At 39.2% G+C, this 18,481-nt stretch overlaps 1 protein-coding gene across 1 annotated transcript in view; it reads right to left on the reverse strand.

Annotated features, from left to right (window-relative positions):
* Positions 1–1,002: 1,002 nt before the first annotated feature.
* Positions 1,003–18,481, reverse strand: part of GUCY1A2 (guanylate cyclase 1 soluble subunit alpha 2) — a 327,843-nt gene continuing 310,364 nt past the window's right edge. The window contains exon 9 of the mRNA XM_045077525.1: positions 1,003–1,478. Within this exon, the coding sequence (XP_044933460.1) occupies positions 1,422–1,478 (57 nt within the window). The 3' untranslated portion in view covers positions 1,003–1,421. The remainder of the gene's footprint in view (positions 1,479–18,481) is intronic.

The following is an 18,481-nucleotide window of genomic DNA, read 5'->3' on the forward strand; positions in this document are numbered from 1 at the left end:
CTCTCTTGCTCTCTTGCTATCTCTCTCTGTTAAATAAATATATAAAATCTTAAAAAAAAAAAAAAAAGAAGGAAGGAGAAGAAATACAGCATTTAATAGCCCAAAGTTATTCAGGTTCTTGTGGCTGGCTCTGTGCCCCCCTCCTCAAATCCAGTTACATGCACAAACAGGACGTGCAACGAGCTCTTCTGGGCCATTTGAAGATCTAGGGCTCATCTACTGACTTAGTGTTCTTCAGGGAAACAGAACAGACAGAAGGTAGGTAGGCCAGCTGGCTGGCTGATTGATCAGTCTCAATAGGTAGCTTTATTCATCCACCATTTATAGAGAGAGAAGAAGGATGTATTGTAGGTTATAGGTCTGCAGTGTAAAGGCCTGGAAATAGTGGTGTGAGCGCCTGTCTGGTCCTGAGGCGGGACCGGACCTCTGTCCTAGCTCGAGACCATCAGGCCAGGAGCCACTTCTTCCTTGTTGAACTTTTTGTTCCATTCGAGCCTCGAGCAGATTGGACGAGGGCTGCATATGCTGCTCAAGGCGATCTGTTCCTCAATCTGCTGACCCAAATGTTAGGCTCGCCCCCAAACCCTCTGGCAGACCTAGAATAACGTTTAAACAAACACCCGGGCACTCTGTGTCCAGAATTTACAGAAAAAATTAACTTCACATCTAGGCTCACTATATACCCACCAGAGTAAAAATTCTGTTAAAAAACTATGGAGCAGGGCCACCTGGGTGGCTCAGTGGGTTAAAGCCTCTGCCTTCAGCTCAGGTCATGATCCCAGGGTCCTGGGATCGAGCCCCACATCGTGCTCTCTGCTTAGCAGAGAGCCTGCTTCCTCCTCCCTCTCTCTCTCTCTCTCTCCCTCCCTCTCTCCGCCTGCCTCTCTGCCTACTTGTGATCTCTGTCTGTCAAATAAATAAATAAAATCTTAAAAAAAAAAAAAACTATGGAGCAGGTTTGATACAAATATGCGTGTATACATACCAAAGTTCAACCAGCATTCAGTGTCCACGGCAAGTTAGGTCAGACAATACTTCCTTTAAAACCAACACTTGAGAAAGTATTTTAAAATCTCATAAACCAGAGGTGAAAATTCTTCAGATTCGCTTCTCTTCACTCACTGACATGTAAATTATTTGTGGCCAAAATCTAGTTTAATTTGAAGAAATAATCAATCAGTATTAGAATTTTGGGTATAACGACATTGGTGGTAAGGGCAGGTCTTGGCTTTCTGCGCTGTGCACCGATCAGGCCGGCATTAAGCTTGGGTTTCCACCTCGGTTTCTGTGTCTCACGCATCTGTTAAGGACGGTGGGAGCTGATAGAAATGAAATCAGTTTGACAGATCTCCGTTCTGGACTGCCTCATTCTCTTCATTCTTCAAGGCCCTGCCCGCCATCCCAGGCCTGGGGTTTTGGAGTCATTTCGAAAGGCGGAATGGAGAGGATATGAAGCTAGCCAAGAATTTGCTTGTGAGCTGGAAGGGAAAAGAAGCACACAAATTCAGTGTCATTTTTGTAAGCAGGAATAGCCGCAATCACATGTTACCACGGTGAAGTCTAGAAGGCCTAGGTAGACATGGACATTTCCAAGTGTGTAGAGAAACTACTTCAGGAATATTTCTGTAAAGACCCAAAGGACACCCCTTTTACAAACCACCGAGCGGCGTGTGTCAGAGGACAAGTGCTGCGGGTAACGGGGCCAATTAGTGGCTGACTAGAATGGAAATAGCAGCTCCCTGCAAGTCTTTTTGGTAGAGACATACCCTATTCAATCTAATAGGTTCAGATTTATTTCGGAAGAGTTTAAATTCAGTTCACTGCAGCCAGACACCAAGATCCATTCGTTGCATCTTACAAAATGATTTTTGTCAACATAAACCAAACTGCGATAAAGGGGGGGCCAGAGTGCTCAAGGAGACAGCGCGTGAGTGGAATTGAGTCACCAAGCGGTTTATTTAGACCAAAGTCAGGGATCTAAGATGATTTGTTAGAGACAATTACAGGGACTTAATGTAGGTAATACTTTAGAAGAGAAGCAATTTGGTGTTTAAAAAAAAAAAAAAAAAAAGCAAGAAGGGCTGGTGAAAGCATTCATCTCAAATTAGTAATTTAAATATCTTATGTGGTTCAAATAAAACCATCATGCAAGTCAGTGACCCATGAACACAGCCGTTGAAAGAGGTATGTGGAGAATCTCGAAGTACACTAACAACCATGTGGATGGTAATAATGTTCCAAGGGTTAAGCTTTTTTTTTTAATTATCATATAATGTATTATTTGCTTCAGGGGTACATGTCTGTGAGTCATCAGTCTTACACAATTCACAGCACTCACCAAAGCACATACCCTCCCCAGTGTCCATAACCCAACCACCCTCTCCACAACCCCCCACCCCAGCAACCCTCAGTTTGTTTCATGAGATTAAGAGTCTCTTGTGGTTTGTTTCCCTCCCGGGTCCCATTTTCTTTCATTTTTTTCCTTCCCTTGCCTCCATGACTCCCCCACCCTGCCTCTCAAATTCTTCATAGCAGAGAGATCATATGATAATTGTCTTTCTTTGATTGACTTAGTTTGCTTAGTAAAATGCCCCTTAGTTCCATCCACGTCATTCCAAATGGCAAGATTTCAGTTTTCTTTCTTAATGGCTGCATAATATTCCATATTATTATATATATTCCATAATATTCCATTATATATATATGTATATGTATATATAATTGTGTGTATATATACATATACATATATATGTGTGTGTGTGTGTGTGTGTGTGTGTGTGTGTATTCTTCTTTATCCATTCATCTGTTGAAGGACATCTAGTCTCTTTCCATAGTTTGACTACTGTGGACATTGCTGCTATAAACACTGGGGTGCATGTATCCCTTCAGATCACTACATCTGTATGTTTAGGGTAAATACCCAGTAGTGCAATTGCTGGGTCGTAGGGTAGCTCTATTTTCAGCTTTTTGAGGAACCCCCATACTGTTTTCCAGAATGGCTGTACCAGCTGGCGGTCCCACCAACAGTGTAGGAGGGTTCCCCTTTCTCCACATCCTCACCAGCCTCTGTTGTTTCCTGACTTGTTAATTTTAGCCATTCTGACTGGTGTGAGGTGGTATCTCACTGTGGTTTTGATTTGTATTTCCTTGATGCTGAGTGAGGTTGAGCACTTTTTCATGTGTCTGTTGGCCATTTGGTTGTCGTCTTTGCAGAAATGTCTGTTCATGTCTTCTGCCCATTTCTTGATTGGATTATTTGTTCTTTGGATATTGAGTTTGATAAGTTCTTTCTAGATTTTGGATACTAGCCCTTTATCTGATATGTCATTTGCAAATATCTTCTCCCATTCTGTCAGTTGTCTTTTGGTTTTATTGACTGTTTCCTTTGCTGTGTACAAGCTTCTGATCTTGATGAAGTCCCAATAGTTCATTTTTGCCTTTGCTTCCCTTGCCTTTGGTGATGTGTCTAGGAAGAAGTTGCTGTAGCTGAGGTCAAAGAGATTGTTGTCTGTATTTTCAAGGATTTTGATAGATTCCTGTTTCACATTGGGGTCTTTCATCCATTTTGAGTCTATTTTTGTGTGTGTTGTAAGGAAATGGTCCAGTTTCATTTTTCTGCATGTGGCTGTCCAATTTTCCCAGCACCATCTGTTGAAGAGACTGTCTTTTGTGGCGCCTGGGTGGCTCAGAGGGTTAAGCCTCTGCTTTCAGCTCAGGTCATGATCTCAGAGCCCTGGGATGGAGCCCCACATCGGGCTTTCTGCTTGGCAGGGAGCCTGCTTCCCCCGCTCTCTCTTTGCCTGCCTGCTTTTGATCTCCATCTCTCTCTCTCTCTCTCTCTCTCCCTCCCTCCCTCCCTCTGTCAAATAAATAAAATCTTAAAAAAAAAAAAAGACTGTCTTTTTTCCATTGGACATTCTTACCTGCTTTGTTGAAGATTAGTTGACCATAGAGCTGTGAGTCCATATGTAGGCTCTCTATTCTGTTCCACTGATCGTGTCTATTTTTGTGCCAGTACCATGCTGTCTTGATGATTATAGCTTTCTAATAGAGCCTGAAGTCTGGAATTGTGATGCTATCAGCTTTGGTTTTCTTTTTCAACATTCTTCTGGCTCTTTGGGGGTCTTTTCTGGTTCAATATATAAATTTTAGGATTATTTGTTCCATTTATTTGAAAAAAGTTGGTGGCATTTTGATAGGGATTGCTTTAAATATATAGATTGCTTTAGGTAGCATAGACATTTTCACAACATTTGTTCTTCCAATCCATGAGCATGGAACATTCTTTCATTTCTTTGTGTCTTCCTCAATTTCTTCCATGAGTACTCTATAATTTTCTGAGTACAGATTCTTTGCCTCTTTGGTTAGGTTTATTCCTAGGTATCTTATGGTTTTGGATGCAGTTATAAATGGAATCGACTCCTTAATTTATCTTTCTTCTGCCTTGCTGTTGGTGTACAGAAATGCAACTGATTTCTGTGCATTGATTTTATATCCTGACACTTAACTGAATTCCTGTATGAGTTCTAGAATTTTGGGGGTAGAGTTTTTTGGGTTTTCCACATAAAATATCATATCATCTGCAAAGAGTAAGAGTTTGACAACTTCTTTGCTGGAGAATGGAGATATTTAAAGTGTTAAAAGCAGTCTATAATTGTATATCCAGTATATTTTTCAAAAGTGAAGACAATAAAAATCTTTCCTAGACTCCCCTGCACCCCAAATTAAGGGAATTTCCAGCAGGCCTCCCTGCAAGAAAAGTTAAAAGAAATTCTTTAGGAGGAAGGAAAGCTGTATAGACCAGACAGATCTACATGAACAAAAATGAATAGTTTAAAGGAAAAAATAAAGGTATAATAAAATCCTGGGGAAAAAAAATTCTCCTTTTTGCAAAAGGCATGATTGTGTGCTTAGAAAATCTTAAGGAATCTACAAAAAAACTACTAGAACTTATATGTGTCAGTTGCACAAGATTTTAGTATACAAAGTCAATATACAAAAATTAAACCCATTTTTGTGTACCATCAACAAACATTTAGAAAATTAAATGAGAAAAATACCATTTACACTAACATCAAAATTATTAAATAATGATTCATAAAAGATGAGTAAGATTTTTATATTTAAATATATCAGTGATAGACAATAAAGGAAAATTATATAAATGGAGAGCTGTATCATAGTTATGGTTTGGATGAGTTAATATTATTAAGATTTAAATTATTCTCAAGTTGCTTCATTAATTTACAGCAATACCAGTCACATTCAAAATATCAGGAGACCTTTTGTAGAAATTCTCAAGGTGATTCTAAAATGCAAATGATCTCAAATATCTTGATTAAGTCAATTTTAAATACAAAATCAAAAGATTTGCACTACCTTATGCTGCATAATTTATAAGACTTACTATAAACAACATTAATCAAGGCAGTGGGATATTGATGTAAGGAAAACATTATAAATCAGTGAAATGGAATAGCGGTCCAGTAAATGACCCATACTTATACAGTCTGTTGGCTTTTGACAAAGGCACCAAAAGCAGCTATGGAAAAGGACAGTCTTTTCAACAACAGATTTTGGAATGGTTGTATATCTATATGGAAAACTAAATTTTAACCGTAATTTTCAAAAATAATTTGAGATGGATTGTAGCATTCTTCTCCAATAAAACAAAGGAGAATATCTTCAAAATTTGGATATAGGCAAAAGATTTCTTAGGACACAGAGAAGTATTTTGAACTTTGTTAAACTTATAATCTGTTCAGGAAAAAAACATATCAAGAAAATGAGTAGACCATTCATAACTTGGAAGAAGATAATCATATGTATTAGAAGAAAATGGGAACATTTCTTCCAATTGGAGGGAAATAGAAAATATTTTATATTTATAGATGTGTGTGTATATATGTATTATGTATATTTATATGTAAATATATATATTTATATCTGTATATCTGACAAAGAATTTATATCCACAGTATGTAAAGAACTCTTAAATTCAATAATAAAATTCCAAAAAAAAACTAAAAATAATTAAAGAGTACTTCAAAGGGAATGGCTGTTAAGCTTATGAAATCATTCCAAACATCAGTTGTCAGGAGAATTCATATGGAAACCACAGTGAGACACAGCTACACACACACTAAAATGGGTAATATTAATAAAATTGACATCACCAAGTTTTGATGAGTGTGCAGGACATCAGAGCTCTCACACATTGCTGGTGAGGTGAAATGTTGGAAAGCCAACTTGGAAAATTATTTCCAATTCAAACATACCTCTGCCCTATCGATTGACAGTTCCACTTCCTGGTATTTACTCTAGAGAACTAAAACTACATATCCACAAAAACTTGTACTGTATGCTTATATAAGTCTTTATTTGTAATAGCTAAAATCTAAAAAACAAAATTTCATTGGGAGAATGGATTAACTGATACATTCATTTAATGAATTTCTGCTCAGCAATAAGAAAAGAATTGGTATGTGCAACTGTATTGATAAATCTCACAAATACTTTTCTGAGCTAAGAGGTGAGATAAATCAGGCTAATTACTGAATCTTTATATAAGGTTCTAGAACAAAAAACTAATCTTTTGGAATGGGAATCAAAGAGCTGGTTGCCTCTGGGAAGTGAGAATTAATTAATGGGCATATGAGAGAACTTCTGGGGTAATAGAGCTTCATTGATAAGACAGTGAATCACATGAGCTTACGCATTCATCAAGACTTAGAATTTTGCACACAGGATTTGTACATTTCATTGCATATAAATTATAAGTAAAAAATCAAATACGACCACAAAATTGTAGATGAAGCCATTCTGAAAATAACTTGTTGATTTTGGCTGGCTGTAACAGGGGGCTTTCACTATGTTTTGTTTTTTTGTACATCTAAAATGTTTAAACATTTAAAGGAGACCCAATGTCATTATCACTTCCTGTACCTAATATATGCAGAAAACCCTACTGGCACAACATACTCAAAATGTAACGTTACCCTATTGTGCACCTCCTTTGAGAGGAGAGGACTAGACTCATGCATTTGAATTACCCAGTGTCCAGATTTTAACTTTCCTTCACCTGTCTCTCTCTTAGACACTAATTCAGCTTTTTGGATTCTGGGGCCTGGCAATGCCAGGCAATGTCCATAATCTCCATCAGTAACACAGTTCTGTCAAATAATGATACAGTGATAATGAGGATAATAATGTTAGAAGATGTAGGTCTCTACTTCCCATAGAAGCAATACGTAAAACCAGAGTGCTTGTATACAAATGCTGCTTCAAGAGAAATCCACCAGCCCTGCCATCCTAGAGGTCACCAGCCCTAACCTCCCCTGCACAGGTTCCAGACCTGCAGTGGGAGATAAGATGTTCCATTTTATCTTCATCCCTCTCCACCACTCAGATACTTCCATTCTCTCTTGCACACAGTTCCAGAGCTTGATGAGGGGAGTCATGAAAAGGCAATCACCCTCTCAGATAAACTCCTGTACTTGATCTATTGTTGTCAGCACTTCTGGCGTCAGAAAATTCTGTGCTTGAGTCATATCTATGGACTCTGTGGAAGCTTCCTCAGAGTCTCTTTCTCTGGGCACACTCTGGCCCCATGACTGGCCATTGAGATTTGGGTTCGTGGGAGTCATCTCTCTGAGTATAGAACATTGGCTTTGAACAGAAAAAGCTGAGACCCCTCTGTCGCAAAATTTCCCGAACACTTTTCACAGCAGAAGTGTTCCCATTCTCGGCCCTTAATGTGCTTTTGACATTTCCAGCCTCTTCCTTTAACTCCTCTCAGGGAAGCTTTTGATCCTTTTGGTTCTCTTCAGGGACCCCCAGTCCATCCTAGGTGTAGCATGTCAGGTTCTCATCTAAAACCAGCTCCTCAGGAAAAGCCTTGTTTTTCTAGATTTTAGAAGAGAAACTTCTGTTTCTGATTTCTCAACCTTCTGGTATTGAATTTGTGACAGCTGACCTTTTGCCTTTCCCTCACTTACCAAGAGGTTGTAAAATGTACCATAAGAAACTTAGGAGCTCAATCAAAGCTTGGACGTTAAATCTCGGTCTTCGTTCTGCTTCTGCTTCCAGCTGTTCACACGGGCATACAGTGCAAGATGATGTTAATAATTTAATGCATCCAGCAGTGGACTCTGAATTAAAAGGTTCTGTGAGCCTACTTTTCTGTTCAACCAGATATTGTGCTACATTAAATATCCCTGAAGCCCTTTAAGACATGAAAAAATACTGGAACCACCAAAAAAATTTAAAATGGAAAATCTGCATTTATTCAGATAAAGCTTTAAGATGGAATACATCTCATTTGACCTATTTATAACCTGATAGTTTTTGAGTGGTGTCTACAGGAATTTATGCTAACTAAAATGGTGGATTAAAGCATCCTATTAAAAGGAGGAGTGATGGTCAGAGGATTTAACAGGGCAGCACCAGCTGCAACTCCATCAGAATGGACACCAGTCCCAAGACTCCAGGTGGGGCCATTTCCCTGGCCCCCATGGTACTCCTATTAAGCTCTAAATACATTACATGGCACTATGTTGAAACATCAAGGTATTTTGGGTTACAGGATTAATTCTTTATCTATAGGTAGTTTACCATCGAATCATAAAAGAAATGTATGGTTTGTTAGTGACCTGAATGTTTTGCTGTACCTTGAATTTCCTGGGGCGGACATAGGTAATCAATATATTTTCTTAACTGATACAATGGAATACAGAGAGATAACTAATTTGCCTTATAGACTTGAGAGCAGGCTTAGGATCCTCAGGGAAACACAGATCTTACAATTGTTCTATTTTTCATGAAATGTAGCCCCATCATCCTCCTGTGCGTGACCATTGTTGGTTGACTGTCTTCTCTGTTCCAAACACTCTGTGTTGGATGCTAGGAAAACAAGCAGTGAGGACACAGCCCTTCCTTGAAACTACTGTGCATCTTGCACATGGTGATAGACCCATGTCTCAGTGTGGTAGATCCCGTGCAGCTGTGTAGTTAGGATAGCTGGTGTTTGTTTCTGTGGGCCTCGGAAACCGGTCACAAATGGGATGATCGATATTTCAGGTGAATTTTGAGGATGAGTCTGATTTCACATGATAGAGAAGTCAGATCAGGATCCCAGAATAGTCTGTGCTGTTGCCGGTACCCATCAGTGGTATCCCGCTGTGTCTTCCTATTTTTATCCTTGCCCTTATACAATATTCTTATTCATCTATATTTCAAACACGTGACATTGTATAGAGAATAATATTACAGATACCATCTACCATCTCATCATCTAACTTTATCAGAGCCTATCATTTTTGCCTAACCTGCTTCCCATCACTCTCTCTTAAGAAATAAAATATTAGACCACACAGATAAAGTGGGCATCTGTAAGGGCATCTGTACTTGACCATCAGTCATCAGAGGTAGTCACTGTGGCAAATTTGAGACGTAACCTTGTTGATTCTTACAATTCCAGTCCTAGCTACTTAGAATGATGCTAATGTAAATTTATCATCCTTTACTTTTGTGCATGTCTTCTTGTGCTCATATACATGAATTTTCCCCTGGATATGAACCTAGATTTGGAATTGCTGGATCTGGGGATGTGGGCATCTGAAACTTTAACTTGGCTTTATATCCTTGCCAAATCGTGGTTTTGTGACACTTGTAATTTTTGCCAACATCTGGACTTGAAATGGGATATCTTCATTATCTTAATCCGCTTTTCCTTGGTAGTTTCAAAACCCAACCACATATTTGTATATCCCCAAACAGTACATTTTTAGATTTATCTCCTTTGAGCTTTTTGGAACTAAAATCTTATTACATGAATTTTTTGAGACATGTTTATTTTGGTCAACATAAGGTTTTAGTGATGCATCAGTGTTGAACCAATTTCATTAACTTTACATACTTTGTTGTAGATAATTTTAAGACTATATCACAAGAGACTCAGTTTTTCCATGGTTGATGGGCAATTGGCTAGTTAGAGTTTTGTTTTGGTTTTCCTTTAAACAAAGCTTCTGTAAATATTCTTGACCCTGACTGGTAGTGCATGTGGGAAAAAAATTCTCTAAGGTATACACACAATAGTGAAATTAATAAGTCTGAGGGTATAGGTTTGTTGTGCATTTATTTTCAACTGAATTAGTGATTCAAACTGGTTTTCAAAATAGCTTTACTGTTTTACATTCCCATCAGAAGTGGATGAAGATTTCTATTCTCCCACACGTTCCAGCCATCACTTGATAATGTTTGACTTGTAAATTGTGCCACTCTGAAGGATGGAAAATCACATGGTGGTTCTGATTTATGTGTCTCTAACTGTTCATGAGATTTAGCACTCTTCCTGTATTTGAGTCCGGTGTACTCTTTTGTGAAATTCCTTTCCCTTTTGTTTATTTACTGTTCTCTTATGTGTTGGAGTTCTTTAATGTATGCTAGTTATAAACGTTCTGTTGACTATATGCACTGAAGTTGGACTCTTCCAATTTGACCTTGATTTTCCAGTTTGTGATTCTTAAAATGAACAGAATTTCATGCAGATGAATGTACCAGTATTTTTCTCTGACACTTTTCGTGTCTCATTAAGAAAGCCTTTGCTGACCTAAGATCATACACATTTTCTGCTCTATTTTACTCTCAAAGTTTTATAGTTTTTCCTTGTACATTTAAATCTTTAAAGCACCTGGGGTGCTTGTGTATGATATGAAGTCTGAGTTAAATTTTCAACATGAATATTATAGGATCAGTGGAAAAGTTTTACAGTTTTGAAATTACAAAATTCAATGATTTATAGGTCAAAGAACAAATGTTAAGGGACTTGGACTCACATTTAAAACTGAAAACTATTCCTTTGGCATTTGTTGAGACATCCTGTGGCCCAGTGTGGTATAATTTCAAACTGGAAAAAGAATACTATTTTATAGCAATTAGGTAAAGTGTTCAATTGGTGTTATGTTTTATTTAAATGTTCCATTCCCTGAGGATGTTTTATCTGCTTGATCCATCAATTACTGAGCAATGTCAAAAAAATCTTTCACTATAATTGTTGATTTTCTTATTTTAATTCTTAATTCTTCCAATTTTTACTGGAATGTATATGTCTGTTCTTTTATATATAATTATAATCCTATTTCTTTTTAGCATAGATAGTATCTTTATTTTTAACAAAATGCCAGTTTATCATTTTACTTTCCTGAGATGAATAAACATTTTATGATTATGAAAATCACTTAAAAAAAAAGATTTTATTTATTTATTTGACAGAGATCACAAATAGGCAGAGAGGCAGGCAGAGAGAGAGAGAGGGAGAAGCAGGCTCCCTGGTGAGCAGAGAGCCCAATGAAGGGCTGGATCCCAGGACCGGCAGGACCCTGGGATCCTTAAGGCAGAAGTTAAGGCAGAGGCTTAACCCACTGAGCCACCCAGGTGCCCCTATTGTAAACATATTTTATGTAAATAATTTACAGATGCACCTTTTCCCAGTCCTGAGAGTTTTTCTCATTTAATAACTTCACTTTACTTTATTACAATTACTGGTGCATTTAGATTTATTTCTAATATCATTTTGTGTTTTCTTTGCCCAGCATTTTCTATTTCTTTTTCTTTATTTTCTTGCCTTGATTGACTGTTTTATTTTTTCATTTTATTTTTGATTTGCTGATTTGGTTATTTTATAATCTTGTCTAAGTATTTTAATGTTATTCTATAAATTTAAAGATAAGATGCAACTTCCCCAAATCTCAGGTTAATCAATGCCTTTATTTAGACTCTAGCAAATAACACAAGGATCTAATGTTAGAACACTAGATAAACAAATATCCTCTATATTTTCTCTCTGATCAACCTGTCCCAACCTATATGCCGTTGTTGTCTGGTATTTTGGTTTTACCTTATGTTTTACAACCTCAAAATGCTGTTATAATAGCTTTACATGGCAAATGTTTGTTTTTATTTAGCCAAGTTTCTCACCTTATTTATTTATTTTTAATTTATTGTGGCATCTCAGATTTTTTTTTTTCTGGGTTTATTTTCCTCTTACTTGGAGAACGTCCTTTGGTATTTTTCTTAATACGTTTCTGCCAGAGACAAACTTGGTCCATTTTCTCTTGCCTTATAAAAAGGTTCTTTTGCATTTGTTCTTGAGAAAACTTAGTGTTGACCTGAACTCTCAGTAGACTGACGTTTGTCCTCCGTCTGCCTACGGTGGAAGCCGTCCATGGTCTTGTGACTTCCACTGTTGGCTACTTTTCACTCCTTGGTGAAGAGGCAACCTCTTTTTCTTTTCTCACTAATGTAAAAATCATTGTATCCAAAGTTCTGTCTGCTTCTACGCTTCTTCTTACCCGTTCCTCCTTGGTGTTTTTCGGCTTCTGCTTGTTCTGAGAAGTCTAAGTCGTTCTGTGTTGATGTGGTGCTTCTGCCCCCTCCACCCGCGGGGCGCTGTTCCGGTTAAGACGCGTTAATGCTTCTAACTCTGACCTCCCTGCACCTGGTCTCCATTTTATATTTCTGTTTCTTTGTTCTTCTGGTCTGTCTTCCCTTAATCTCTTTATGTTCCCCTTCACTATTCTTTGTTAAATGTGTCCGTTCTGCTGTTTGACCAAAGACTGAGTTTTAAGTTACATTATTGTATGATGCATTTCTATAAATTTTTCTTAGTTTTGTTTAAATTTTGTTTGCTGTTTATTCTTCCTATAAAGCTTTCAATTTCCTGAAACATATTAAATATACTCATGTTATATTTTTTGGCATTAATTCCATCATCCAAAGGTTTCACATTATCGGCTTTGCCACTTTTTTTCTGCTGCTGCTTTCTCATAATAGTGCCTTTGTTTCCTTGTGCATTTGGTTATGTTTTTCCGTGAGATACTACTTTCCTTGAAACTTAACTGATCAAAAGTTTTTATGGCCAGGGCAAAGGTAAGTTCCTGTAGAAAATGTTTCTATCTGCTTCTCAGGAGCTTGGAAGAACCAGCCTCAGATGACTCAAAATAATTCTTGGTTTGGGAAAAAATAATAATAACTCTTGGTTTCACTTTGGCTTACACACCTGTGTCGGAATCATAATACGGCTTTAAGTGCTCAAGGAGATTTGTATTTCCTCCTCCACTCAACAGTAGTGAATGAGAGTGATAGACGTGTTTGCTGTTTTCCGGTTGGTGGGATCGGGCGGGAGGAAATCATGCATTAGTTCACCCTTACATTAACGGTATGGCTCTGTGCCTTTGAGTTGACACAGTAAAACACGGATTCATCTTCTGTTTTCTGATGTTACAAGTTCTCGACTCCCAAATGTCCATTTTCATGGGCGGAGTGATGTGTTAAAGAGGAAAGTCGGCTGTATTTAAGAATATGATCCTGTCCCCATATACATATGACATATATGTTTCCATATGCACGATACTGATATATATCAGATTATTTTTTTTAGTTTCCCACAGAAGGGCCCAGGTACACAAAGTGCTGTATTTCTAGAAACTGAACAAACTCAACACTTTGCTTCAGTATGAGGGTGAAAGTTCCCATTATGCAAACTGGTGACGTTGAGGCGCGCCACCACCCTTGGTCTTAGATTGGATTTAGGTACATCCTACTCTGTACCTTGTCTCCACCAGGCTCTTTCATCTTTTCTTTACATGAACCAAATTTTCATTCTTTCTCCCCTCTTTCCTCCTGATATACTTGGCAGGCTTACAACTCATTTCTGTTCCTTCCAAGTTTACTCTTCAATTCAGACAGATGTCAGCTGCGAAAATCTGGCGCTAACACCCACATCCTCTCTCACACAGTTGTAAGACCTTCGTGTCGTCCACTCTGATCACTTACTCCCACCTCCCCGTCATTACTTATTGTATGAATTCCACCTCGACTTTTAAAAATCTCTTTAATTGGTGTTATGGTTATTATTTACTTATACAGACCGTGCCTGTTTGGATTCACCAACAGACACGCTGGTATGTTTGCCGCTTATTCTTCTGACATCTCAGAAAGTTTCTCTGAGGTCCTTTCCTTTTTTCCAGAAGTATATTATTAAGCTCTTCTAATGGGTTCATCTTTATGTAAAAATGTCTTTATTCTGCCTGAATTCTTTTTTTTTTTTAACATTTTATTTATTTATTTGACAGGCAGAGATCACAAGTAGGCAGAGAGGCATATTCTGCCTGAATTCTAAATTAACGATCTTTTTCTCTCGGCACACGGACATGTGCCCACCTCTTTCTGGCTTATGTCGTGGCTACTGAGAAACACACCATTTGTCTAATTCTTACTTCCTTGTGGGACATCTGCCTTTTCCCCTCAAGTTGCTTTTAAGTTCTGTGCTTGTGTAAGAGGATTCTGTTCTGTTCACTGAGACCTAGAACCCCTCTCCCTCCATGTTTTCCCCCTCTGGTCTGGTTTTGTTTCTTCCTGGTGGCAGAGTCCCCCTCCCTCTCTGTTTTAAGACTTTAGATTGGGAGCTAGGTTTGCGAAAGCTTTGTTTAGGAAAGCATTACCTTACCCTGGGTTGAAATGTGGTTACTCCAGAGATGTTTTGCATTTTCTCTTGAGGGAAGCACGGGGGATGTCACCAGGAAAGGAAACTTTTTACAGTAGTTCAGCGTTTAAAACATACAATGCTTAAATTTAAAAAAGAATTTAAAAACACTAACTGTGGCCTCTGGTTATCAATTCTTAAAGGAAACTTTAATGCTTGTCCCACCAGAACAATACTGAGACAGAAAAACTTCCTCCGTGCAATTTTCCAGTTGCGGGTAGATTTTTTTTTTCCTGGTTCACTTTTTATTGATAGTGTGATCCCATGTGAGTTCTGGCTTTATCCGGAGGGTATAAATTTCCCTGTGGCTTATCCTCATGCCTGCTGGGTATTAAAGTCCTTTTTTTAGCATCTCCATGGGTCCCCTCCCCCTCCCAACCCCTGCCCCCGCACCACCCACCCCTGGACCTCCTGCAGCGTGCTCACATGGTGTTTTTACTTTGGGATTTTACTTCATCTTCTTACTTTCTTACCCAAGCTATCCACTTTATCCCTCATTTCTAGTTTGGGTTCTTTTTGTTTTTGTTTTTAAAGAAGAGTGCTTTCCAGTTTTCTCCTCTATCCCAGGGCTAGACATCTCCTAATATTTTCTATAGCATTCTGACTCACCCGTCCATTCTCAGCTCAACATTTACATCCTCACTGATGTAGGTCTCCATCTCTATTGTAAGCTGGACTGCCGTTTCTAAGTTTTCTGCTCCACGCTATTTGCAGTTATTAATCATGAATCCCTGCGCAGTTCTGGTGAGTCTTGGTCTCCCCCACCATTTGCTCAGCTTCCTTGTGAGACAAGACACGTAGAGTCTGCTTCCTCACAGTAGTCCCAGAACCAAGTGCGGTTTCAGGCCCAGAGTTTATGTTCAGTAACTAGCCGATGAATCAATGAAGAGCCCGGGGATGATGAAACCTCAGCAGACGACATTCAGGTGCTGGGATGGAGGCTCTGGACTGTCAGGGGAGGAAAACTGAAGCTGATCTTAAGATGAAGAAATGTAAAAAGGAAAAACAGCGTCCCTCCGGGAGTATTGGACAAATACGAGGAAGGGCACTAAATCATGGTTAGCGCGATGATTCAGCGAGTGATTTTGGAAGTGTTGCCCATTGTCTTTCTCTCTGTCTGTGTTTTGACACTAAAGCTCACCTGCTAAGGTTGTTGTGAAATAAGTAAATTAAAGAATACACAGTGGGACCCAGCACATGGTCCAGATTTGCTAATAGCCTTAGCCCTTCTCCTTCTGGGAAACTATAGAAGAGAATTTACTCCAGTGGGGGGTGGAGTGGGGGGGGCTCCCAAGTATGCAGATGTGCAGAAATGGACCAGTGAGGTTGGGATTTGTTGGCTTCTGCTGGAGGCTGCTGCGTCTGGGGCCACTGGGAAGAGGCCCGGTGGGTTTGAGTCATCCTGGCTAGAGCTGGGGGCTGGAGGAGCTGCCGGTTAAGTACTTCCCACCTCGGAGTCCTGATTAACTGTGCAGAAGCAGGGAGAAGAGCAGAGGCTCGTTGAAGATTTCACTTCATCTCACGGGCTGAGAAGCTTGTTCTATATTAGAAAGTGTTAATATTAAGCCTTTCAGTCACTTCTCACTCTCTCACATTAGCACTAATAAGCTCAGAGTGACATTATCTTGATGAAGTGCTTCCCCTGTGATCCTGAGAAAACTCAGCCCTCTGGCCATACAGGGACAGCTGTTCCCACAAGCTCAGTGTCCCCTTGAACATGAACCTCCTCCCAGAGACAGTGTGCCGGCATTCTTCCAGCCTAAAGATGGCGAGCCGAAGGAAGGAAGAGAATCTTTTAAAAGATCTGTTTTGATTAAGATTTTAATATCCCTTCACATGGTGGGTTCTATCCCAAGCCTCCGCCCTCAGTGTGGTTAGTAATTTAAAAGTGGTGTGATTTAGCAGTGGGTAAGCCGCCCAGTGTAGTAAGTCCCTTCACAGAGGGGAGCCTGCCTACACAGTGTGATGTAAAGGACCTCGGAGGGCGCCCAGGTGGCTCTGTCGTTACGCGTCTGCCTTCTGCTCAGGTCATGATCTCAGGGTCCTGGGATCTTATTCTGTGGCGCAGTTCAGATAATTGAAGAACAAGATATTTGGTATTTATCCAGCACAAATGCACTATAAACATAGGTGATATGTAGAATAATACAGTATATTTCAGTTTGGTTAAGGGGTAGATCGAAATAAGATACGGTAGGTCTAAGCACTGAGGGGCAACCGTACTCTGATTATTTACTCCCTGTTAATTCCTCTGAACCAGCACTTACTTGGTTGCATAGAGGGTACCACGTAAGTAAATCTTGGGTATTATCATTTGAAGACAGTCAATATTGTAACTTGATCCTCTGGAACAAGAGTAATTGGTCAAGTCTTGAGTAGTTCACTTCCTCATTCCAGCAACAACAAACCCGAGGAGGAATACTGAAACTGCGGTGCCCCAAATCTCTCACTAATGTTGTCAGAAGAGGTCTGTACCCAGTTGACTTGAAGTCAACAGATTGTTCCCCATTCCTTTGGCAGTGATTTTGAGTTGGCCCCTCAACCATTCTGCATGGAGAGACGAAAGTCTTATCAGTCAGGGATCTACCGTCAAAGAATATTTACAAAATGGAAGCCAGTGCCTTCTTTGAAGTCAGGGCATCAGATAAGTTACAGGTGAAAATAAATTCAAGAAGTAAAAAGGGGGTTTACCTTGTCTTGAAAGAGATACTCATGTTGGTCTCTGCAATGGCTTCCCTTCCTGATTAGGAGAGGCCTCTCAACCGTAATCTGGGACCCCTGTGGGGATCTATGGTCTGGTCAGATGCTTTATTGCGGGGTGGTGTTGGCAGATACTAATCATTAACTTGTTCAGAATGTCTCTGTCCCTGAGAATTAGAGAACCAAAACAGCCTCACGGCTAGTATCATAGACATGGTTTCTGAAAGATCCCAGCTCTGTTTTAAACAGGGAGACATAGTCAACGACGGATAGCTGCCCATAGCCCATCAGGTGTAGCCAGAGGAAGGACTTCCCGTGCTGCTGCGCATCTGGGAAATTTTTACTATTTCCTGAGGAAGTTTTCATTGGAATTATGCATGTGTGTGCACGTGTTTGTATGTGCACATACTTTCTCTGCTTTTTTCTGCCTCAGTGTCAGAGGGATAGAAAAGTAACTCTCAGTGGCAAGACCTCAAAACGGCATATATCTCTCAGAACACAATAGCAGAAGATGAGCACAGCTCTGTTTGTGGACAAAGGATGGACACCCCCCTTGAGAACTGCCAGAAATAGATTTGTAGAGTTGAGACCTCATGGTTATGGAGGAGAGCGCAATACAGTAACAAAGATAACTTGATTGTATCTATTCACTGAAGAAATGTAGGAACATGGGGTTTAAATAGTCTTCTTTTAGCTCCGTGCAGCATCTAATCTAACTGTTGGATGAGGCACCCACCCAGTGGGTGTTGAGCTGACATTTAATAATGACAATAAAACGATCCCATTTCTCGGTCCTTTCCAGAGAGCAAACTGACCGTAAGGCAAGTGAATCATGCCTTTTCTGTGTGATAGATATTCAGGGTGCCTAAAAGTACAGAAATGGTGACCTGTACCATTGGTTTTGTAAGAGAATTAAGAGATTTTATATTGTAAAAATAAATAGTTGTGTCATAGACATCATCTACAACCATAATGATAACTCATTGAAAACATTCATTTATTCTTCACTCAGGTCATTAAAGAATATGCTAGAAAGAATCTGCAGACTCCTCTTTTTTGGTATCATTTATTGATTTAAATATTTTATAAGTGACAGTTTGGACTTAGAAAGGAAATAAATGCATGACTTTTTTTTGTAATGAATTGTGTAACTATAACACAGAACTGTCATTTCCACTTTGTTGTAAAAGAATCCCAGGCTTTCATCCATCATTTTTCATATACAGATTTACCATATTC

This window comes from Mustela putorius, unplaced genomic scaffold (assembly GCF_011764305.1).
Source record: "Mustela putorius furo isolate JIRA1106 unplaced genomic scaffold, ASM1176430v1.1 tig00000198_pilon_pilon_pilon, whole genome shotgun sequence".
Lineage (NCBI taxonomy): Eukaryota > Metazoa > Chordata > Mammalia > Carnivora > Mustelidae > Mustela > Mustela putorius.